The sequence below is a fragment of the Salvelinus alpinus genome, chromosome 3, assembly GCF_045679555.1.
Source record: "Salvelinus alpinus chromosome 3, SLU_Salpinus.1, whole genome shotgun sequence".
NCBI lineage: Eukaryota > Metazoa > Chordata > Actinopteri > Salmoniformes > Salmonidae > Salvelinus > Salvelinus alpinus.
The window spans coordinates 74,944,171-74,968,729 of NC_092088.1; the positions used below are offsets into that span (position 1 = coordinate 74,944,171).

Genomic DNA, 24,559 nt, shown 5'->3' on the forward strand with positions numbered 1-24,559 from the left:
TGTTCATTTGGCTTTACGGGAATGGTTTCCACTAGTTACCACAGCCACAAAGCCAAAATTGGTCTAAATGTAAGGTTATGGTTAGGCGTAAGGTAAGGAGGGGTTGAGGTTAGGGTTAGGTTAAAATCAGATCAAATTGTAGAAATAGGCGGGGTTTATGACTTTGTGGCGGTGGTAACTAGTGACCTTTTTGAATTGTCCTCAAACTGTTTGCAAATAAAGTTGGGAAGTTTCAATTGCAAGAGTGACGTGAGTCAATCGATATGCGCATGCGTTACCCCGGATAAAACACGTGAAGAAGCATGGCAGACAAACCTGAAGAGTTGGCGCTGGACCGGGTGCAGGTAATGTCTTAAAATCTATTTGATAATGTATTTTTTAACCAAAGTGTAGTTATATGGATGCCAGGAAAAGCGGGGTGATATCAGTAGGTTATGTTTTGTAAGCCACCTTTCTCTGGAGCTAGCAACCAGCTGGATAGCAAGCTAGCTAGCGTTAGCTTGTGCGGTCGGATAGTTCGCAACACGAGGCAAGTCACTTATTTTCTGTATTTTAACTTAACTGGAAACGCTGTGAACACACTTTCAGAGTTGTCTACAACTCCTCCCATTGGTTCTTGGTAAAACTGCCATTGGAAAAATATCGACCCTTTACTAGTCCGACTTTTGTAGGTTAATAGTGTTGAAAGTGAAAAAGTTGTAACGTCGGCTAGCTATCGCTCGCTTTCTCACCTGAACGGACTTGTTCAGGACGATTTGTGTAACTTAACTAGCTATCCTATTGCGGCTAGTTATTTGCATTTGGTCAATGTGTTTATTTTAACAAAATTACAGATATTAATTTGTCACACACATTTCTTCATAACTTCTAATTGTGTTCCCAGGTAAAGAAGGCAGTTCAAGCACTGCAGGCTTTCCTGAAGACTAAGTCTACCCCAGACTCCCTGCTCCTGGACGAGAGTCAACACCTATCCCTCCTCTTTACACTATGGAAAATCCCCAAGCAGGCCCAGACCATCCGGATGTGAGTCCCTCTGCCAACACTGTCCAACTATGGAAAAATACAGTGAATGTGTGGACCAATTAACACCTTGTCCTGCAGTATAGTGGTGAAACAGTCCAGTAATAACCACAAGTCCTCTGTTTCTCCCTCAGCCCCTTGCCTCATGGCATCCGCACCAACACAGATGAGGTGTGTCTCTTCACCAGAGATGAGCCCAACATGACCCCCGACCAGACCCAGAGGTTCTACAAAAAACTACTGGCTGAGAGAGGGGTCAAGAATGTCACAGAGGTATTACTAACCAACACCAATAATAATATTTGTTATTATTATTGATTGTTTGTTTTTCTAGACACCCGAAGTGCTTACCTCATCCTCCAATACATCTCTTCATCTGCTTTACTTTGTAGCTAGTATTTAGTCATCCAATGTGAATAAGTGCACCTCAGCAAACCCTGTCCTCCTGTCTGTGTTGGCCATGGGCAATGATGGTGCCATAGTGACTCAAAGTATATCCAGACGGACCTCCCTCTCTATTGGAGCCTGTCTCTACAGCTTTGACACAGTTACCTACTGTATACGCATGTAATAATGATCCGTGCTTGTCGTTTTGATATGGTCCTTTACTTGTTGGTGCATGACTCGACTTACCCAGGCATATCCCTGTCTTTCTATAGGTGATCCCTTACAGAACGCTGAGGACTGAGTACAAGCCCTTTGAGGCCAAACGAAGGCTGCTGGGGAATTTTGACATGTTCCTGTCAGACGACCGTGTTCGTCGCCTGCTGTCCTCACACATTGGCAAGCACTTTTACGAGAGGAAAAAGTAAGCTTGAAATATGTTCTATTGGTTGATCACCTTGTCTATTTTAGTCAAATAATCTATTTAGACATATTTTTGCATTGGTTCGGAACCTGTTTCACTCTCAGTATGAAATTTGTTTTAAATCCAGTGCTATATGAACCTCATTCCAGTGAGGCAGGGGAGCGGTGTCCTTTTTGTGCCGTCTCCCTGTTCACTCTCTGGGAACATCAACATAGCCCCAAGTGTTGTTCCCTGGCTTTGAAATGCATCAAATCACTTAAGTTGAAATGTGCCTTCAAGCTAGCCCTTCTGGCGTTCTAATCTAATGGAGTGTTTTCTCTCCTCTGCTTAGGGATCCTTTGTCAGTAAACCTGAAGAGCAAGAAGCTGGCCTTGGACATCCAGCGAACCATCCAGGGAACAACCATCTCCATTTCTAAGAAAGGCTGCTGCTGGTGAGGCCTGCTCCCAGCTTGACTTGATGAATGATTGCACCCCAGCAAACCCTGTCCTCCTGTCTGTGTTGGCCATGGGCAATGATGGTGCCATAGTGACTCAAAGTATATCCAGATGGACCTCCCTCTCTATTGGAGCCTGTCTCTACAACTTTGGCACAAAATGGCAAGTGTCTAATATTGTTAGTGTTCATAGAATTCATTAATTCATACTGCCTCTTGTATCATGTAATTGATTGTTTTAGCATGGCTCGTGTGGCCCACTCTGGGATGGCTGCAGATGAAATAGCCGAGAATATCGACTCGGCTGTTAGCACCATCGTGACCAAACTACGCATGGTGAGTTTGCTGCCAGGGATCCTCTTGAGTTCACCAATGACTTGTATCCAGTCACTACTGATATTTACACTAGTATATGTTAATGTTAGGTATACTCAATGTTAAATGTTTGGGCCCAGTCTGAAAATCACTTTGGATAGCTGTTGTCTGGGGTGAGTTTACTAGGCCTATAGTACTGTGGTACATTAAGCTTATTGCCTGCTATTTATCGCAGAGGGATTAAACCCATGTGCCTCCCCCCACCCCAACTAAGCAAGGCCTTTGACAAGAGGCCACAATCAGATGCTAATCACAGGATAGCAATGTTTTTGGCTGTACCATTAAATGTTTTTCCCAGAAATGAAGTTGACCTAAAAAGGTATGTGTGAAAATACATGTTTGAGACTAGATGTCTGCGGTCTTGCTGCTTTGTAGAAAGGACCATTGATAAAGATCATCCACCTGAAGAGCCAGTCATCAGTAGCTCTGCCCATCTACACCTCTAACATGAACCACCTGACCCTCTTAGAGGAGACACAGAAACAGGCCCGCGCAGCCATGGACGCAAAGGTAGGAGTGCTACACACAAATGCTTCTAAGTAGTATTTTAAGATTATAATTGAAGTTATATTATCTATTTTTGTCAAATTAAATCTTTCAAAGGACTTGTCTTTGCACTGTTTCGGAACCTGGTTCACTCCGTATGAATTTTGGTTTAAATCCAGTGCTGTATGAACCTCATTCCAGTGAGGCAGGGGAGCGGTGTCCTTTTTGTGCCGTCTCCCTGTTCACTCTCTGGGAACATCAACATAGCCCCTGGTGCCACATATGGACTACAGAGGCCAATTTCATATATATAGACACAGACCCCACATCCTCCTGCTCATAAAGAATACCTGTAACTTTTGTGAATTTCAGAAAAATGCAAGCAAACAAAAGTCTGCTAAGAAGGAACAGAAGTCTACAGAAAGAAATACTGGTGCTGAAGTAGAGGAAGAGATTCCACAGCTTGTTCCCATGGTAACGCCAAGTAAAAAGGCTAAACTGGAGGTCTGTACCACGTGTCAAACCAAATGCATTTTAATTAGATTCTATTTTTAGTTGGATCAATTTTGTTTTTTGTCAAATTACATATTTGCTGACTTGTCTGTGCACTGGTTTGTAACCTGGTTCACTCTGTATGAGTGAACCAGGTTACAAATCCAGTGTTGTATGAACCTCATTCCAGTGAGGCAGGGGAGCAGTGTCCTTTTTGTGCTGTCTCCCTCTTCACTCTGGGAACACTGATAGACTGTGGAGGTTAATTGACACTTTGTATCAGTCCAATCTCCTCTCTGTCCTGGCACACCAGAGGTGGAACCAGCTTCCCCCTGAAGCTAGGAAAGCAGTCCCTGCCCATCTTCTGAAAACATTAGAAAACCTACCTCTACAAACATTATCTTCAATAATCCTCACCTTGACCCACCCCCCCAGCTCTGATTTTACTGATGGTTGTTATTGAAGAAATGTACTTTCTATGCATGTGGTTGTCCAACCTAGCTGTCTTAAAGATGAATGCACTAAGTTGCTCTGGATAAAAGTATATGCTAAATGACTAATGTATCTACAGAAGACTCCTCTCAGTACTTTGCTAATTGATTGCTCCTCTGATGCCTGTAGAAGCAGACCAAGAAGGGGCTTGAGAAGGCTCCCAACCCGACAGTGGGGAAGAAGGCTCCCAACCCGACAGTGGGGAAGAAGGCTCCCAACCCGACAGTGGGGACGAAGGCTCCCAACCCGACAGGGGGGAAGAAGGCTCCCAACCCGACAGGGGGGAAGAAGGCTCCCAACCCGACAGGGGGGAAGAAGGCTCCCAACCCGACAGGGGGGAAGAAGGCTCCCAACCCGACAGGGGGGAAGAAGGCTCCCAACCCGACAGGGGGGAAGAAGGCTCCCAACCCGACAGGGGGGAAGACAGCTATGAGAAGAAAAAGGAACAAGAAGGCTGCTTAAAGGAAAGTGCCTCAATCTTGATGACTGTTTTGTCTTGACAACTCGATGAACAAAGCATTCCTCTCCATTAATGTCTGTGTATTACCCCCCCCTTTCTCTACATGGAACTCTGACTTCATCACACTGATTATAAAGGACTGGTTTATAAATATAGAACTGTTAACATTTCAGTTTGTTGAATTGATCCAAGGACAAACTCAAATGAGCTGCAATTGTCTGTCTGCCTCAAAGGGTTGTTTAATATCTTGTGTAAGCTCTACTTGTAAATTAAAAATACTACTAAAGTATGTTGTGTGATTTCTCATACAAAATGGGCTCACTGTCAATATTTAGTGAATAAGATGTCTGTAATCATCCTCGGTCTCATTTCGTGGGTGTTCTGGTTGTTGGGGAACAGCGAGATTCAACCAGAGGAACAGGAAGATGATGTTATAACTTGGTCAAACTAAGGAACAAAGGGATCTGCAGTGTTGTCAGGAAGGTGTAAAACAGTTACTAATGATTCTGGTGGAACGGGAGGGCCCTGAACGACGGATGGAAATGTTATTGCTAACGGGCAGTAAGTCAATTGGCAATATAATAAAGCGGTCTGTAATAGGTTTCAGTTATAACCAATTATGTATATAAACCATGGATTGGTCACTCACTCAATTACATTTAATTCAAGGGGCTTTATTGGCATGGGAAACATGTTTACATTGCCAAAGCAAGTGAAATAGTTAAACAAAAGTAAAATTAACAATAGTGAGCAGTAAATATTACACAAACATTGTGTCATAATGTCTATATACAGTGTTGTAGTGATGTGCAAATAGTTAAAGTACAAAGTGAAAATAAATATGGATTGTATTTACAATGGTAGTTTTTCACTGGTTGCCCTTTTGTTTTGGCAACAGGTCACAAATCTTGCTGCTGTTATGGCACACTGGTATTTCACCCAATAGATATGAGTTTATCAAAACTGGAGTCATCATCTCCCAGTGTCCCGACTGCAGGAAGCAGAGTGTCCCAGGACTGAGAAGGTCTCTGATTATGTCACTGAGCAGACAGTGGTTATCATGGGTCAAGACAGCATGACGAGTGGAGCTGGAACCATGATTCTCCAGGAGGGAACATACAGCCAAACTCCAGACTACAACTCCAGCCTGCCTGTCCCTTCCACTGATGAGGGCACCACTATACTGGTCACAACTAAGACAGTACAGACCTTTAACCACACAGAGGAAAATACAGAGGGGCTGTGGAGGTCTGGCTTTGTAGCTTGATGTCTCTAGTCTAGAGATCAGATGTGCTCTCTCTCACACACACAGCTTTTCATAAAAAGAACTGTCAATGAATACTGTTTTTGAAAACAAGTGAACGTTTAACACTGATACAGATCCAAATCGCTCCTAACCGGTCATATGACAACAGTGTGTCTGGTCATGTGACCTGCAGCGCCGACGTTGTTTCGCTTTGCAGGCAGGGGCACCGAAGTGTCAAAACGAATTCCTTTTATTACAGCTAAACGATTCCCAGAGCCACGACAGTCCAGTCGCCGAATCGACCAATGCGGATGGGTTTGTTAGTCTACCATTTTATCTACAAATGTGACTCGGTTTAACTATATAGCGATAGTGATAAACGACTACTCGCAGGCCTCTATAGTTCCAGCCGACAGGAGCAACAGTGGGCCACGGACCGAGGTTGTGTTGATGGGAAGAAGGGAGGGCTGCATCATGGAAGTTGTGCTCTCTGCCACCTAGGGTTCGGTTCGTACAGAATGTGATGAATCGCAATAGAATTCTGGATATCCACCAAGTCGAACCGAAGAGCCATGAACTAGTTTACATGTGGTGTGTCAACAACTAACATACTCGGACTGACAGAATGAACGGTGAGTTGTAGCTAAAAAAAAAAAATCACTTGTTCTACCATTACCAGTTGACACCTGGCTTTGGTTTATTACGCGAATTTTGTCTGGTTTACGCACATAGGCATATTAAAACAAAGGTTTAGAATGGATGACAAGGCATAATTATCATCATGTGAGTTCAGGTAGGCGTGAAGGATAGATGACTCTTCCCGCGTTTATCTTGAATCTCCCCATGCAAATCGATTTTTTCCTTTAACTGCATAACACCATAGATGTCATCAAAGTGTTTATCAAAGAAACCCTTCCAATTATAATAGTAAGACTTATTGTATTGCTCCTGAGTCCTGACTAGCCCAACGTTACCGTAACTCCTTAAGGTCGAAGGAACTTGTTATTTTCATAGGTACACTGGCTGTGGCAGCCAAATACTCAATTTGAATGTGAATCGATTCTCAATTGTTATACGGTTCTAGAAAAATTGCTTTCAAATCAAATGCAAAATATACACTTACTACTTTATCACAGTTGCAGACACGTTTTTTTTCAGTGACAACGTTTCTGGTGGCATCTTCCATTACACACAGGTGTTTCGCGCATGCTAAATAGATGATCAGTGGTCTCTCTGACTTCCATAAACACGCATTGTAACATGGCGATACAATGCCTGTCAAACGTATTCATCCCCCTTGGCGTTTTTCCGATTTTGCATTACAACCTGTAATTTAAATTTATTTTTATTTGGATTTCATGTAATGGACATACACAAATTGCTGAAGTGAAATGAAAAAAATAACTTGTTTAGAAAAAATTATAAACGGAAAAGTGGTGTGTGCATATGTATTCACCCCCTTTGCTATGAAGCCCCAAAATAAGATCTGGTGCAACAATTACCTTCAGATGTCACATAATTAGTTAGATTGCACACAGGTGGACTTTAAGTGTCACATGATCTGTCACATGGTCTCAGTATATATACACCTGTTTTGAAAGGCCCCAGAGTCTGCAACACCACTAAGCAAGTGACACCACCAAGCAAGTGGCACCATGAAGACCAAGGAGCTCTCCAAACAGGTCAGGGACAAAGTTGTGGAGAAGTACAGATCAGGGTTGGGTTATAAAAAAATTATCAGAAACTTTGAACATCCCACAGAGTACCATTAAATCCATTATTAAAAAATGGAAAGAATATGGCACCACAACAAACCTGCCAAGAGAGGTCCGCCCACCAAAACTCACGGACCAGGCAAGGAGGGCATTAATCAGAGAGGCAACAAAGAGACCAAAGATAACCCTGAAGGAGCTGCAAAGCTCCACAGCGGAGATTGGAGTATCTGTCCATAGGACCACTTTAAGCCGTACACTCCATAGAGCTGGGTTTTACGGAAGAGTGGCCAGAAAAATCCATTGCTTAAAGTGTTCACCAAAAGGCATATGGGAGACTCCCCAAACATATGGATGAAGGTACTCTGGTCAGATGTGACTAAAATTGAGCTTTTTGGCCGTCAAGGAAAACGCTATGTCTGGCGCTAACCCAATACCTCTCATCACCCTGAGAACACCAACCTCACAGTGAAGCATGGTGGTGGCAGCATCATGCAGTGGGAATGTTTTTTTAATCGGCAGGGACTGGGAAACTGGTCAGAATTGAAGGAATGATGGATGGAGCTAAATACAGGGAAATTCTTGAAGGAAACCCGTTTGTCTCCCAGAGACCGGGACGGAGGTTCACCATCCAGCAGGACAATGATCCTAAGCATACTGCTAAAGAAACACTCAAGTGGTTTATGGGGAAACATTTAAATGTCTTGGAATGGCCTAGTCAAAGAGCAGACCTCAATCCAATTGAGAATCTGTGGTATGACTTAGATTGCTGTACACCAGCAGAACCCATCCAACTTGAAGGAGTTGGAGAAGTTTTGCCTTGAAGAATGGGCAAAAATACCAGTGGCTAGATGTGCCAAGCATATAGAGACTTGCAGCTGTAATTGCTGTAAAAGGTGTCTACAAAGTATTGACTGGGGAGCGTGCATAAAACTATTCACCCCAAGTTTTTTTCATTTTTTCATTTTATTTCTTGCTTGTTTCACAAAAAATATTTTGCATCTTCAAGGTGGTAAGCGTGTTGTGTGTAAATCCAAATAATACAAACCACCCAAAAATCTATTTTAATTCCAGGTTGTAAGGTAACAAAATAGGAAAAATGCCAAGGGGGTGAATACTTTCTCAGGCCACTGTATGGCTGTGTGGGATGCCTAACCCTTTAAAGGTGTATCAATTTAACCTTTTTGTTTATTTTTTAAATTTTTATTGTTGATCTGAAACACAGGGTCCAATGTGTGTTAATGTTCAGACCAAGCGTCGGGGCTCTTAACAAAAAACCCCAGTAAAAAACAGCCTTCCTCCAATCACTTATGTGTAATGGAACTGAGAGCGATGATCAAGGGCTGAGTCCTGACCATCCTCATGTAGCCCATAACTTTCTCCAAGGTATAGCAAACTAAACTCCACTCCATGGTGAAGGAAGTTTCTGTTGAAACTTCCAGCAGAGACCAGGCTTTGTGGAATCTAGCTCTGACTACATAGATTCGCCCAAGGTCAATGCTTCACATTTTTTAAATATATATTTTTTTAATTATGAAATGCCTACATGGTACCTATGTTTGTCCTCTGTAGTTGAGTGCCTTTGTTTGCTGAAATCCATGCTTTTCCAATAAACGTTAATCAAATACAACCACTGACTGTTCCCATTAGGGATGCACGATATATCGGTGAACATATCGGAATCGGACGATATTAGCTAAAAATAACATCAAAACCGATGTCAAGCTGACTTAATGACGGCACGTAAAATTTTGCGCTACACGTGCAACACAGCATTCCTAACCTAGCCTGCAATGTCTGCTGTGTGGACCGAGCAGTCAACAAATGGAGCAGTCATTTGAAAGAGGAAGAACATTTCAGCGAGACAACTCAAAGGAGAAATCCATTAACGCCAATGAATTCCATTGACAATCAACCGTTCTCTGTTGTGGGTGATGTTGGCTTTCGCCGACTGGTCGAGCACCGGTACACATGTTGCCCTACCGGAGTTGCACAGTAATAGCGTCACTGCTATTAGCTTCACAACATACTATGGAACACCATTTGGGTCTTAGCGTGTCAAAAAAGATACACGTCAAATAACACTATTTGGGGCCTCCCGGGTGGCGCAGTGGTCTAGGGCACTGCATTGCAGTGCTAGCTGCGCCACCAGAGTCTCTGGGTTTGCGCCCAGGCTCTGTCGCAGCCGGCCGCGACCGGGAGGTCCGTGGGGCGACGCACAATTGGGCTAGCGTCGTCCGGGTTAGGGAGGGTTTGGCCGGTAGGGATATCCTTGTCTCATCGCGCTCCAGCGACTCCTGTGGTGGGCCGGGCGCAGTGCGCGCTAACCAAGGGGCCCAGGTGCACGGTGTTTCCTCCGACACATTGGTGCGGCTGGCTTCCGGGTTGGAGGCGCGCTGTGTTAAGAAGCAGTGCGGCTTGGTTGGGTTGTGCTTCGGAGGACGCGTGGCTTTCGACCTTCGTCTCTCCCGAGCCCGTACGGGAGTTGTAGCGATGAGACAAGATAGTAATTACTAGCGATTGGATACCACGAAAATTGGGGAGAAAGGGGGATACATATTTTTTTTTTAAACACTATTTGACGAGTTAAATAACACAGTTCTATTATAGAATGTTGTGTGTTCTGAATTTGCACATGCAAGCCAAGCGCCAGCATTACTATCAGTAGCACTGTCAAAGCTGTACAAAAAAGTTTGCAAACACCGGCCACGAATGATGTGTTTACAGTACCGCATTGGTAATAAAGCATTATTTGTTCGATCGCAACTTCTGGGGTATCTAGCTTTAGCTTGGTACCTAGCTAGCACCAATACAACCAGCCTGAAAACAATGACCAGTAGAAACTGCAGTCATTTTCATTATTCTTAGCAATGATTTAGGAATCCTTTGTAAGTATCATATTTTTCTTTGAACACATCTTTGTATACATTTCTGATAAGTTTGGTGAAATTGTGGTACAGCTCTGATTTAGCCAGAGATGGCTCTTAGGCCAGAAATCTAAGATGAGTTTCCCAAACTGACAGACAGTCATGTTTGTAAGATCGCCCTCCTTCTCATCCTCAGGCCCTCAGCAGAATGACGCAAAGAGACAACACCTGCTGGAGCGGCTGCTTGACTCTGTCAAACAGGTGAGTGGTAATCACAGTTAACCCAGAACTGCCGCTCGTAATTGGTCTGCTGATCGATTAAGTTCTGGGTCCACACATGTTAAGAGAAGAGATTTAAGGAGCAGCGGAACCAGGAGCTACACCCTCTCTCTTTGCAAGTTACGGTCCGAATGTCCCCTCCCCTTCCAACATTTTAAAGATGGTGACACCTGCGAAATTCGTGATTTGTCCAAATAACCCAAATGTCGGAACTACTGCTCGTTATCCCACGCATCCCATTTCTTCCAGGTTATGTGAGCCTTCCTGTACGTGACAGGCCAGGTTATGTTAGCTTCCCTGTTGCATTCCTTTACTATGGATAATTCCCACTGAAGAGGAGTGCATTACAGCTATGGTCAAATGAGTCATATAATCATAAACTGTTGTAATGATATGCTATTACAGTGTAATTCTATGGTTTCTACTGTTTTTAAGGTATGATATGATACTGTGCCTATTGTTTTTCTAGCTGGTTTGATGTTGTGGTCTCTAGCTGGCAGGCTCCCATTGAGTAAGTAAATATGTTATGTCATTTTTATTTTGATAGCCATGTCATTCTTCATGTCTCTTCAGTGCCAAATCCGCTTTGGAGGAAGAAAGGAGATCGCCTCAGATTCCGACAGCAGGTACCAATGTGTTTTATTATTACAAAACTGATGATTTATTGATTTATTGATGTTGTGTGTGTGATGTATTGTATCTCCCCTGTAGGGTGATCTGTTTGTGTGCCCAGTTTGAGGCTGTCCTCCAGCATGGCCTGAGGAAGAACAGAGGCCTGGCTCTCACTGCTGCTGCCATAAAGCAAGCCGCAGGCTTCACCAGCAAGACTGAAGCAGGTACAGTCACATGACCTGGAAACAGATTAGTCAGTGATATGGAAAAAAAAAAAAAAAAAAAAAAAAAAAAAGAATTTTTCCAGGAGGTACTGGTAATCTTTATCTGCACATTCTTAAAGTTAGGTCAGATTAGGTTTGTATTTGGTGTAAAAAATAATATTAATTTATGTAGAAAATTAAATATGATATATTAAAACAAATATTGTGTCAGAAAAGAGCTATATAACTGAGTCAGACCATTAGAACTACTGCATCCCCATGGTAGTGACAGCTCAGGGTTACAGACTAATATTAAAAGTTCAAAAGCTGCTCTCACTCAAACCATGAAGAGGAATAACCAAAGGAGGCAGAGATGCAAAAAGAATATACTTAATTTAATCCATGCTCGAAAGAATATATAAGGGGAAAGTTCAAGATGCTATGAAAACAAAAAAAGGAGCATGCCAAACATTATCCTGGGAAACTGGAGACCTGAGAAGACTGTACAGTCGTGGCCAAAAGTTTTGAGAATGACACAAATATAAATTTTCACAAAGTCTGCTGCCTTAGTTTGTATGATGGCAATTTGCATATACTCCAGAATGTTATGAAGAGTGATCAGATGAATTGCAATTTTTTTTGCAAAGTCCCTCTTTGCCATACAAATTAACTGAATCCCCAAAAAACATTTCCACTGCATTTCAGCCATGCCACAAAAGGACCAGCTGACATCATGTCAGTGATTCTCTCGTTAACACAGGTGAGTGTTGACGAGGACAAGGCTGGAGATCACTCTGTCATGCTGATTGAGTTCGAATAACAGATTGGAAGCTTCAAAGGGAGGGTGGTGCTTGGAATCATTGTTCTTCCTCTGTCAACCATGGTTACCTGCAAAGAAACACGTCAATACAACATCATTGCTTTGTACAAAAAGGGCTTCACAGGCAAAGATATTGCTGCCAGTAAGATTGCACCTAAATCAACCATTTATCGGATCATCAAGAACTTAAAGGGAAGCAGTTCAATTGTTGTGAAGAAGGCTTCAGGGCGCCCAAGAAAGTCCAGCAAGCGCCAGGACCGTCTCCTAAAGTTGATTCAGCTGAGGGATCGGGGCACCACCAGTACAGAGCTTGCTCAGGAATGGCAGCAGGCAGGTGTGAGTGCATCTGCACGCACAGTGAGGCGAAGACTTTTGGAGGATGGCCTGGTGTCAAGAAAAGCAGCAAAGAAGCCACTTCTCTCCAGGAAAAACATCAGGGACGGACTGATATTCTGCAAAAGGTACAGGGATTGGACTGCTGAGGACTGGGGTAAAGTCATCTTCTCTGATGAATCCCCTTTCCGATTGTTTGGGGCATCTGGAAAAAAGCTTGTCCGGAAGAAGACAAGGTGAGCGCTACCATCAGTCCTGTGTCATACCAACAGTAAAACCATTCATGTGTGGGGTTGCTTCTCAGCCAAGGGAGTGAGCTCACTCACAATTTTGCCTAAGAACACAGCCATGAATAAAGAATGGTACCAACACATCCTCAGAGAGCAACTTCTCCCAACCATCCAGGAACAGTTTGGTGACAAACAATGCCTTTTCCAGCATGATGGAGCACCTTGCCATAAGGCAAAAGGGATAACTAAGTGGCTCGGGGAACAAAACATCGATATTTTGGGTCCATGGCCAAGATACTCCCCAGACCTTAATCCCATTGAGAACTTGTGGTCAATCCTCAAGAGGCGGGTGGACGCATCACTAGGAGAGAACAGCTGTGACGAGTGTACTCTCCACCCAGGAAACAGAGGCTGTAGGACGACTGCTAGAGAAACAAGGTGCAGATACTGGCTATGAAAACAGAGGGTTATCTTCTTATGGCTGGGGGCAGTATTGAGTAGCTTGGATGAATAAGGTGCCCAGAGTAAACTGCCTGCTACTCAGTCCCAGAAGCTAAGATATGCATATTATTAGTAGATCTGGATAGAAAACACTCTGAAGTTTCTAAAACTGTTTGAATGATGTCTGTGAGTATAACAGAACTCATATGGCGAGAAAAAATCCAACCAGGAAGTGGGAAATCTGAGGTTTGTAGGTTTGCCTATCCAATATACAGTGTCTTTGGGGTCATATTGCACTTCCTAAGGCTTCCACTAGATGTAAACGGTCTTTAGAACCTTGTTTGATGCTTCTACTGTGAAGAATGAGGGAAGGAGAGCTCTGAGTCAGGTGTCTGGCATGAGCTGACCACGCGTGCGCTCCCGTGAGAGCGACCTGCATTCCATCGCATTTCTGAAGACAAAGTAGTTCTCCGGTTGAAACATTATTGAAGATTTATGTTAAAAACATCCTAAAGATTGATTCTATACATTGTTTGACATGTTTCTACGAACTGTAATGGAATTTTTTTACTTTTCGTCTGACCTGCGCGTCATCAATTTGGATTTTGGAACTAAATGCGTGAACAAAAAGGAGGTATTTGGACATAAATTATGGACGTTAATCGAACAAAATAAACATTTATTGTGGGATTCCTGGGAGTGCATTCTGATGAAGATCATCAAAGGTAAGTGAATATTTATAATACTATTTCTGACTTTGTTGACTCCACAACATGGCGGATATCTGTATGTCTTGTTTGGGCTCTGAGCGCTATACTCAGATTATAGCATGGTGTGCTTTTTCCGTAAAGTTTTTTTGAAATCTGACACAGCGGCTGCATTAAGGAGAAGTTTATCTAAAGTTCCATGTGTAATACTTGTATCTTTTATCAAAGTTTATTATGAGTATTTCTGTAAATTGATGTGGCTCTCTGCAAAATCACCGGATGTTTTGGAGGCAAAACATTACTGAACATAACGCGCCAATGTAAACTAAGATTTTTGGATATAAATATGAACTTTATCGAACAAAACATACATGTATTGTCTAACATGAAGTCCTATGAGTGTCATCTGATGAAGATCATCAAAGGTTAGTGATTCATTTTATCTCCATTTCTGCTTTTTGTGACTCCTCTCTTTGGCTGGAAAAATGGCTGTGTTTTTCTGTGACTAGGTACTGACCTAACATAATCGTTTGGTGTGCTTTCGTCACAAAGCCTTTTTGAAATCTGACACTGTGGCTGGATTTACAACAAGTTTATCTTTAAAATGGTGTAAAATACTTGTATGTTTGGGGAATTTTAATTATGAGATTTCTGTTTGAATTTGGCGCCCTGCACTTTCACTGGCTGTTGTCAAGTCGATCCTGTTAACGGGATCTCAGCCATAAGAAGATTTATGCAACAGATTTAGTAAAAAACGTCAAGAAATAGAAATCTGCTCTCTCTCTTTCTGAGGGAAGCCCAGCACCTGTTGGGGTTTCTTAAAGTAATCAGTGGTACAATTCCAACAGACAATGACGATTTATTTAGTTAAGTTATACTGCTCTAATTCGACCTCTTGCTGGTACTTGGATGACTGAAAACATTTTCTTTTAAGCTGCAATTCATACATTTTTGGTCGACCTGACCAAATTCACATAGAAATTTGAGTTAAAGATCTGTCATTTTAATTGAATGCAAGTCTAAGAAGTGGTAGATTTGTTCTAGGTGTGTTATTTCTATACTTCCCATTAAGTTTTGTTTTTGCGTCTTTTACTTTCGTACATCAGCTGAAAATACAATATTTCTGGTTATGGAAAATAAAAAATTCACAGCTGTTTAGATGGTACAATTCTCTACACTATATTTGTTTGTTTAGTCACATAAACTGAAATTAGGCGAACTATTTGAATTTTAGCAACCAGGAAATAGAGTAGCGATTACTGCTTAGTGCACCTTTTAAAGAGTTGTCAGTGGGCCGGATGTTATAATTAACGATTAAACATTTAATCAAGTTAATGGCAGGGATTGCTGTGATTATTCGCAAATTCTGAATTTTCTCAAATTAAGCTGTAATTTTTCATACATCACACTTTACAGAAATATTGACGTCTTGATTTTGGCTAAAGTAATCCTTAGCAACGTTAAGTACATTTAGAATGCACACTTTCTTTAACCTAAATGTCAACTTGTATGGATTATGTATTTGGGATGTTTTCAGAGTATTTTGAACGCTGACAGACAATGTGATTAATCCCAATTTAAAAAAAAGACAACTTGAATTAACTGATGAACTCTGACAGCCCTAGTTATTATCTAAGAGAGAGAAATTACAATACTTCAAGTTCATAGATACAGTATGATGTAAAGATGATACTTTAAAAAAACACTTTATTGGGCCTCTCCCTTAGCCCTCCCGGTTCTAGTTAACAAAGCCTTGGTGATGATAGAGAGAGAACTCTGGGACACAGCTAACATAATGAGTATTTAATAAGCCCAGTTCTACACACTGAAATGGGCTGTTTACAGATTTGTGATCTTAGGAAAATAAATAGTCTTGCAGCAACAGGAAATGCAAATGATTATGGGGATTTTAATTCATGGATATTTTTGTAGGGGTTGTTACAACAATTTGTAAGGGAAAATCAAGTCTGAAATTGCAAACTTCAGAAGCCTTTTTAAACCTCAAAGACACTACAAGTTTTAAAGTTCTCCTGCAACAGTGTGATCAAATTAAGATCCTACATCTGTAACACCATTGTTCTAAGGCCATATGGAAATGCTATGCTAAAGATAGACCTCCATAGCAGCTATTCACACTAATTATCAAGCACTTGAAAACTTAGGTGAGGTGTTGGGTGACTATCCTCTGGGGTGTTGCTGAGGTCTTGATGAAAAAATGAGGAAAATTAGGAAGCTGTGAAACCAAGCTAATGGTCGGATTTGCATGGCCCGGTGCCACGGGTGGGCGGAGTTTGCTGATTTTAGAGCATTTCATTGGTCCTTAAGTGAAATCTCCACCCACCCAGGGCACCGGGTCATGCAAAACAAACTCCACCCATTAGTCAGGGGATGGATAGGATTGTTTAAAACTCTGCATAGATGGTCTTCTACTTGCTACTCTCTGACCTTTGACATGGCCTTCAGAAGCTTCAATTGTTATGAAATGGCTTTAATGTTGTAGAAATTATTTAAAATTCTATATGTGTTAGAGGATATAAATCTAACTTGGAAGTAGCAAGCAGTGAGTGGACATTCATTTTCTTTTTGGTGCATCTCTCTCTATTCTCTTCTCTTGCTCAATTCAATTTCAATTTAGGGCTTTATTGCCATGGGAAACATATGTTTACATTGTCAAAGCAAGTGAAGTAGATGTGAAATATTTCTTTTTACAGTAAACATTACACTCACAGAAGTTCCAAAATAATAAAGATATTTCAAATATTATATTATGTCTATATACAGTGTTGTAACGATGTGCAATATTTAAAGTACAAAAGGGAAAATAAATATGGGTTGTATTTACAATGGTGTTTGTTCTTCACTGGTTGCCCTTTTCTTTTTGGCAACAGGTCACAAATTTTGCTGCTGTGATGGCACACTGGTATTTCACCCAATATATATATATATATATATATATTGGTTTGTTTTCAAATTCTTTGTGGATCTGTGTAATCTGAGGGAAATATGTGTCTTTAATATGGTCATACATTTGGCAGGAGGTTAGGAAGTGCAGCTCAGTTTCCAATTCATTTAGTGGGCAGTGTGCACATAGCCTGTCTTCTCTTGAGAGCCAGGTCTGCCTACTGCGGCCTTTCACAATAGCAAGGCTATGCTGGCTGAGTCTGTATTATTGTGAATTGTTCGATATTTTTATTTCACCTTTATTTAACCAGGTAGTCCAGTTGAGAACAAGTTCTCATTTACAACTGCGACCTGGCCAAGATAAAGCAAAGCAGTGCGACAAAAACAACAACACCGAGTTACACATGGTATAAACAAACGTACAGTCAATAACACAATAGAAAACTCTATGTACAGTGTGTGTAAATGTAGTAAGATTAAGGAGGCAAGGCAGTAAATAGGCCATAGAGGTGAAATAATTACAATTCAGCATTAACACTGGAGTGATAGATGTGCAGATGATGATGTGCAAGTAGAGATACTGGGGTGCAAAAAATAAATAACAATATGGGGATGAGGTAGTTGGGTGGGCTATTTACAGGTACAGTGATCGGTAATGTGCTCTGACAGCTGATGCTTAAAGTTAGAGAGGGAGATAAGACTCCAGCTTCAGTGATATTTGCAATTCGTTCCAGTCATTGGCAGCATAGAACTGGAATGAAAAGGGGCCAAAGGAGGTATTGGCTTTGGGGATGACCACTGAAATATACCTGCTGGAGCGTTTGCTACTGGTGGGTGTTGCTATGGTGCTTTACCTAGCAAAGACTTAAAGATGACCTGGAGCCAGTGGGTTTGGCGACTAATATGTAGCGAGGGCCAGCCAAGGAGAGCATACAAGTGGCAGTATATTGGGCTTTGGTGACAAAACGAATGGCACTGTGATAGACTACATCCAATTTGCTGAGTAGAGTGTTGGAGGCTATTTTGTAAATGACCTCGCCAAAGATCGGTAGGATAGTCAGTTTTACGAGGGTATGTTTGGCAGCATGAGTGAAGGAGGCTTTGTTGCGAAATAGGAAGCCGATTCTAGATTTAATTTTAGATTGGAGATGCTTAATGTGAGTCTGGAAGGAGAGTTTACAGTCTAACCAGACACCTAGGTAGTTGTCCACATATTCTAAGTCAGAACCGTCCTGAGTAGTGATGCTAGTCAGGCGGGCGGGTGCGGGCAGCAATCGGTTGAAAAGCATGCATTTAGTTTTACTAGCGTTTAAAAGCAGTTGGAGGCCACGGAAGGAGTGTTGTATGGCATTGAAGCTCGTTTGGAGGTTTGTTAACACAGTGTCCAAAGAAGGGCCAGATGTATACAGAATGGTGTCGTCTGCTTAGAGGTGGATCAGAGAATAAACAGCGTCCTGTTGTCCTGACCTGGCAGTCTCTATGGGGGTGTCGCAGGGTTTAATTCTCGGGCCGAATGGAAACCATTGATGTATACAGAGAAAGAGGCGGCCCGAGAATTAAACCCTGCGGCACCCCCATAGAGACTGCCAGAGATCCGGACAACAGGCCCTCTGATTTGACACACTGAACTCTGTCTGAGAAGTAGTTGGTGAACCAGGCAAGGCAGTCATTTGAGAAACCCAGGCTATTGAGTCTGCCGATAAGAATGTGGTGCTTGACAGAGTCAAACGCCTTGGCCAGGTCGATGAAGACGGCTGCACAGTACTGTCTTTTATCGATGGCGGTTATGATATAGTTTAGGACCTTGAACATGGCTGAGGTGCACCCATGACCAGCTCGGAAACCAGATTGCATAGTGGAGAAGGTACGGTGGGATTCTAAATGGTCGGTGATCTGTTTGTTAACTTGGCTTTCGAAGATTTTAGAAAGGCAGGGCAGGATGGATATAGGTCTGTAACAGTTTGGGTCTAGAGTGTCTCCCTCTTTCAAGAGGGGTAGAGGGGTATGACCGCAGCAGCTTTCCAGTCTTTGGGGATCTCAGACGATACGGTTGAACAGGCTAGTAATAGGGACGGCAACAATGTCGGCGGATAATTTTAGAAAGATGGTCCAGATTCTCTAGCCTAGCTGATTTGTAGGTATCCAGATTTTGCAGCTCTTTCACAACATCAGCTGTCTGGATTTGGGTGAAGGAGAAGCGGGGGGAATTGGGCAAGTTTCTGCGGGGGGTGCAGAGCGGTTGGCCGGGGTTGGGGTAGCCAGGTGCAAATCATGGCCAGCCGTAGAAAAATGCTTATTGAAATGATATATTATCTGTGGTGACAGTGTTTCCTAGCCTCAGTGCAGTGGGCAGTTGGAAGGAGGTGCTCTTATTCTCCATGGACATTATAGTGTCCCAAAACTTTTTGGAATTTGTGCTAAAGGATGCAAATTTCTGTTCGAAAAAGCTAGCTTTAGCTTTCCTAACCGACATGTGTATATTGGTTCCTGACTTCCCTGAAAAGTTGCATATCGCGGGGGCTATTCGACGCGAATGCAGTACGCCACAGGATGTTTTTGTGCTAGTCAAGGGCAGTCAAGTCTGGGCTGAACCAAGGGCGATATCTGTTCTTAGTTCAACATTTTTTGAATGGGGTATGCTTATTTAAGATGGTGAGGAAAGCACTTTTAAAGAATAACCAGGCATCCTCTACTGACGGGATGAGGTCAATATCCTTCTAGGATACCCAGGCCAGGTCGATTTAGAAAGGCCTGCTCGCTGAAGTGTTTTAGGGAGTGTTTGACAGTGATGAGGGGTGGTCGTTTGACCACGGACCCATTACGGACGCAGGCAATGAGGCAGTGATCACTGAGATCCTGGTTGAAGGCAGCAGAGGTGTATTTTAAGGGCAAGTTGGTCAGGATGATATCTATGAGCGTGTCCATGGTTATGGACTTAGGGTTGTACCTGGTAGGTTCCTTGATAATTTGTGAGATTGAGGGCATCTAGTTTAGATTGTTAAACGTATCCCAATTTAGTTCTCCTAACAGTAGGAACTCTGAAGATAGATGGGGGGCAATCAATTCACATATGGTGTCCAGGGCACAGCTGGGGGCTGAGGGGGGTCTATAACAAGCGGCAACGGTGAGAGACTTATTTCTGGAAAGATGGATTTTTAGAAGTAGAAGCTCGAACTGTTTGGGCACAGACCTGGATAGTATGACATAACTCTGCAGGCTATCTCTGCAGTAGATTGGCAGTTCTAAGGGGTCAGAGTTGTAATCTTGTCGGAAAATGTTGTAGTTGGGGATGGAGATTTCAGAATTTTTAGTGGCCTTCCTAAGCCAGGATTCAGACACGGCTAGGACATCAGGGTTGGCGGAGTGTGCTAAAGCAATGAATAAAACAAACTTAGGGAGGACGCTTCTGATGTTAACATGCATGAAACCAAGGCTGAGAGCGCCTGGGGAATAGGTGTGGTGCTGGAGGCTACAGGGCCTGGGTTAACCTCTACATCCCCAGAGGAGGATTAGGATAAGGGTACGGCTAAAGGCTATAAGAACTGGTAGTCTAGTGCGTTGGGAACAGAGGAGCACAGAGGAACAAATGAGCAGATTTCTGGGCGTGGTAGAAAAGATTCGGGCATAATTTACAGACAAGGGTATGGTAAGATGTGAGTACAGTGGAGGTTGACCTAGGCGTTGAGTGACGATGAGAGAGATTTTGTCTCTGGTGGCACCATTTAAGCCAGGTGAGGTCTCTGCATGTGTGGGGGGTGGGACAAAAGAGCTATCAAAGGCATGTTGGGCGAGGCTGGGGGCTCTACAGTGAAATAAAACAGTAACTAACCTAAACAGTAGGTAGTAGACAAGGCATATTGACATTAGAGAGAGGCAGGTGTAGCCAAGTGATCATAGTGTCCAATGAGCAGCAATAGGTGAGTCAGGGAGCCGTTCGGGAGTCGCTACTACGCTAGGCGAGCTGGAGACACGGTGATTCAGAAAGCTAGTGGGCCGGGGCTAGCAGATGGGTCTTCGGCAATGGAAAGCCTGTTGAAACCTCCTCGGACGATTACGTCAGCAGACCAGTCGTGATGGATTGGCGGGGCTCCGTGTCGGCAATTAAGGTAAAAAGAGGTATTGTAGCCCAGGAATTAGCTGGTAGACCTCTTCGGCTAGCCAGGAAATGGGCCTAGCTCGAGGCTAGCTCAAAGCTAACTAGTGCTTGCTTCGGGACAGAGGCGTTAGCCAGCAGTAGCCACTCAGGTTGCAGCTTGCTAGCTGCAATGATCCGGTGTAATGGTCCGGAGCTTGCGGTAGGAATCCGGTGATGTGATAGGGAAAAAGAAGTACGATATGCTCTGGGTTGATATTGCGCTGTGCAGACTGGCAGGTATTGACCGAACAGAAGCTTTCTGGTATCTGAGTTAACTGACTACTAGCTAGTTAGCTGGCTAGCTTCTGATGGGGGTTCCGGTTCTACAGTACAAAAATAGCAGATCCGTACCACATTGGGCGAGACTGATTGCAGGAAAGTATATTCAGTCCGTAGATGGAAAGTGAGAATAAAATATATACGGAAAAAATGAGAAATTACTTTTTACACAGGTTAAGACAAACACACGTCCGACTGCTACGCCATCTTAGTTTACTGCACTGTTGGAGCTAGAAACACAAGCATTTCGCTACATCTGCAATAGCATCTGCTAAATATGTGTATGTGACCAATATAATGTGATTTGATTTGACAGTCAAATCTTTCCTTAAGTTTGGGTCAGTCAGTGGTCAGGTATTCTGCCACTGTGTACTCGTTGTTTAGGGCCAAATAACATTCTAGTTTGCTGTTTTATTGTTGATTCTTTCCAATGTGTAAAGTAATTATCTTTTTGTTTTGTCATGATTTGTTTGGGTCTAATTGTTTTGGGGCTCTGTGAGGTCTGTTTGTGAAAAGCTTGCTTAGAGGATTCTTCTCCAGGTTCGTCTCTCTGTAGGTGATAGCTTTGTTAAGGAAGGTTTGGGCTTCCTTTTTAGATGGTTGTAGAATTTAATGTCTCTTTTCTGGATTTTGATAATTAGCAGGTGTCTGCCCAATTCTGCTCTGCATAGATTATTTGCAGAATTCTGCATGCAGAGTCTCAATTTGGTGTTTGTCCCATTTTGTGAATTCTTGGTTGGTGAGCGGACTCCAGGGCAATGGGTTCTATAACTGATTCAAGTATTTTTAGCCAGATCCTAATTGGTATGTCAAATTTTAAGTTCCTTTTGATGGCATAGAAGGCCTTTCTAGTCTTGTCTCTCAGATCGTTCACAGCTTTGTGGAAGTTACTTGTGGTGCTGATGTTTAGGCCGAGGAATGTATAGTTTTTTGTGTGCTCTAGGGCAACGGTGTCGAGATGGAATTTGTATTTGTGGTCCTGGCAATTGGACCTTTTTTGGAACACTATTTTTTGTCTTTGTGAGATTTACTGTAAGGGCCCAGGTCTGACTAAATATGTGCAGAAGATCTAGGTGCTGCTGTAGGCCCTCCTTGGTTGGACAGAAGCACCAGATCATCAGCAAACAGTAGACATTTGAAACGTCCCTTTTTCAGGACCCTGTCTTTCAAAGATAATTCGTAAAAATCCAGAACATGTTCATAAACAATTAATGAACATGCACCTGTGGAACGGTCGTTAAGACACTAACAGCTTACAGACGGTAGGCAATTAGGGTCACACTTATGAAAACTTAAGACACTAAAGAGGCCTTAATACTGACTCTGAAAAACACCAAAAGAAAGATGCCCAGGATCCCTGTTCATCTGCGTTAACGTGCCGTAGGCATACTGCAAGGAGGCATGAGGACCGCAGATGTGGCCAGGGCAATAAATTGCAATGTCCGTACTGTGAGACGCCTAAGACAGCTCTACAGGGAGACAGGACGGACAGCTGATCGTCCTCGCAGTGGCAGACCACATGTAACAACACTTGCACAGGATCGGTAGATCCGAACATCACACCTGCGGGACAGGTACAGGATGGCAACAACAACTGCCCGAGTTACACCAGGAAACGCACAATCCCTCCATCAGTGCTCAGACTGTCTGCAATAGGCTGAGAGAGGCTGGACTGAGGGCTTGTAGACCTGTTATAAGGCAGGTCCTCACCACACATCACCACACAAACCCACCGTCGCTGGACCAGACAGGACTGGTGAAAAGTGCTCTTCACTGACGAGTCGCGGTTTTGTCTCTCCAGGGGTGATGGTCGGATTTGAGTTTATCGTCGAAGGAATGAGCGTTACACCGAGGCCTGTACTCTGGAGCGGGATCGATTTTGGAGGTGGAGGGTCCATCATGGTTTGGGGCGCTGTGTCACAGCATCATCGGACTGAGCTTGTCATTGCAGGCATTCTCAACACTGTGCGTTACAGGGAAGACATCCTCCTCCCTCATGTGGTACCCTTCCTGCAGGCTCATCCTGACATGACCCTCCAGCATGACAATGCCATGAGCCATTCTGCTCGATCTGTGCATGATTTCCTGCAAGACCGGAATGTCAGGGTTCTGCCTTGGCCAGCGAAGAGCCCGGATCTCTATCCCATTGAGCACCTCTGGGAACTGTTGGGTTGGAGGGTGAGGGCGAGGGAACCTGCAGGTGCCTTGGTGGAAGAGTGGGGTAACATCTCACAGCAAGAACTAGCAAATCTGGTGCAGTCCATGAGGAGGAGATGCACTGCAGTACTTATTGCAGCTGGTGGCCACACCAGATACTGACTGTTACTTTTAGATTTTGACCCCCCCCCCCCCCTTTGTTCAGGGACACATTATTCCATTTCTGTTAGTCACATGTTTGTGGAACTTGTTCAGTTTATGTCTCAGTTGTTGATTCTTATGTTCATACAAATATTTACACATGTTAAGTTTGCTGAAAATAAACGCGGTTGACAGTGAGATGACGTTTCTTTTTTTGGTTTAGTAGGGTGAGGACGGGTGCTGCAGACTGTTCTAGTGCCATTGCCAATTCATTGATTTTTATATATATATATATATCACACACACACACACGTATATGTTGAAGAGTGTGGGGCTTAAGCTGCATCCCTGTCTCACCCCCCGGCGCTGTGGAACGAAACGTGTGTTTTTGCCCATTTTAACCGCACACTTGTTGTTTGTGTACATGGACTTTATAATGTATGTTTTTTCCCCAAAACCACTTTCCATGAATTGTATTGCAGACCTTCATGTGAAATTGAGTCTTTTTTTTAAATCAACAAATCATGAGAAGATGTTGCCTGTGTTTTAGTTTGTTTCTTTGTCCATTATTAGGGTGTGCAGGATGAATACGTGGTCTGTCGTACGGTAATTTGGTAAAAAGCCAATTTGACATCACTGAGGAAATGTATGAGTCTGCTGTTAATGATAAAATATACAGACCACAAATTCCAATTGGCTATACTAGGAGACAAACTTGACCCCAATCACTACCGTGGGATATTCGTGAACAGCAACCTTGGGAGGATCCTCTGCATTATCAATTACATTGTGCTGATTTCTGACGTGCTGTTCCTTTTTTTCCGTTGTGTTTTTCTGTATTGTTTTAGTGATTCACCATAGTGAAGGCGTACGCTCAGGTTTTCTGGGTCTCTATGTTTTTGGTTGGATAGGTTTCTCAATTTCTTT

At 43.0% G+C, this 24,559-nt stretch overlaps 2 protein-coding genes and 3 non-coding genes across 7 annotated transcripts in view; all 5 read left to right on the forward strand.

The window, feature by feature from the left end:
* Positions 1-203: 203 nt before the first annotated feature.
* On the forward strand, positions 204-4,858 carry LOC139571298 (ribosomal L1 domain-containing protein 1-like). The gene is made up of 9 exons (XM_071394053.1): positions 204-344; positions 884-1,023; positions 1,155-1,293; positions 1,680-1,828; positions 2,160-2,261; positions 2,507-2,600; positions 3,015-3,149; positions 3,498-3,629; positions 4,239-4,858. The coding sequence occupies exons 1-9, from the start codon at positions 303-305 to the stop codon at positions 4,569-4,571; spliced, it is 1,266 nt and encodes a 421-aa protein (XP_071250154.1). The 5' UTR covers positions 204-302; the 3' UTR covers positions 4,572-4,858.
* Positions 1,443-1,570, forward strand: LOC139571698 (small nucleolar RNA SNORA55). Its single transcript, XR_011674337.1, has one exon. It is a non-coding gene; the product is annotated as a small nucleolar RNA SNORA55 (small nucleolar RNA).
* LOC139571699 (small nucleolar RNA SNORA55) lies at positions 2,298-2,425 on the forward strand. The gene has a single exon (XR_011674338.1). It is a non-coding gene; the product is annotated as a small nucleolar RNA SNORA55 (small nucleolar RNA).
* On the forward strand, positions 2,716-2,841 carry LOC139571702 (small nucleolar RNA ACA64). The gene has a single exon (XR_011674340.1). It is a non-coding gene; the product is annotated as a small nucleolar RNA ACA64 (small nucleolar RNA).
* Positions 4,859-5,997: 1,139 nt separating the features above from the next.
* The window catches only part of LOC139571296 (sorting nexin-29-like), a 184,245-nt gene continuing 165,683 nt past the window's right edge, over positions 5,998-24,559 (forward strand). For 2 of the 3 annotated variants that reach the window (XM_071394048.1, XM_071394050.1), the window contains exons 1-4: positions 5,998-6,447; positions 10,591-10,655; positions 11,247-11,299; positions 11,385-11,509. In XM_071394048.1, coding sequence (XP_071250149.1) covers positions 6,441-6,447; positions 10,591-10,655; positions 11,247-11,299; positions 11,385-11,509 — 250 coding nt within the window. In that variant the 5' untranslated portion in view covers positions 5,998-6,440. The remainder of the gene's footprint in view (positions 6,448-10,590; positions 10,656-11,246; positions 11,300-11,384; positions 11,510-24,559) is intronic. The other variant, XM_071394049.1, reaches the window with a different exon arrangement.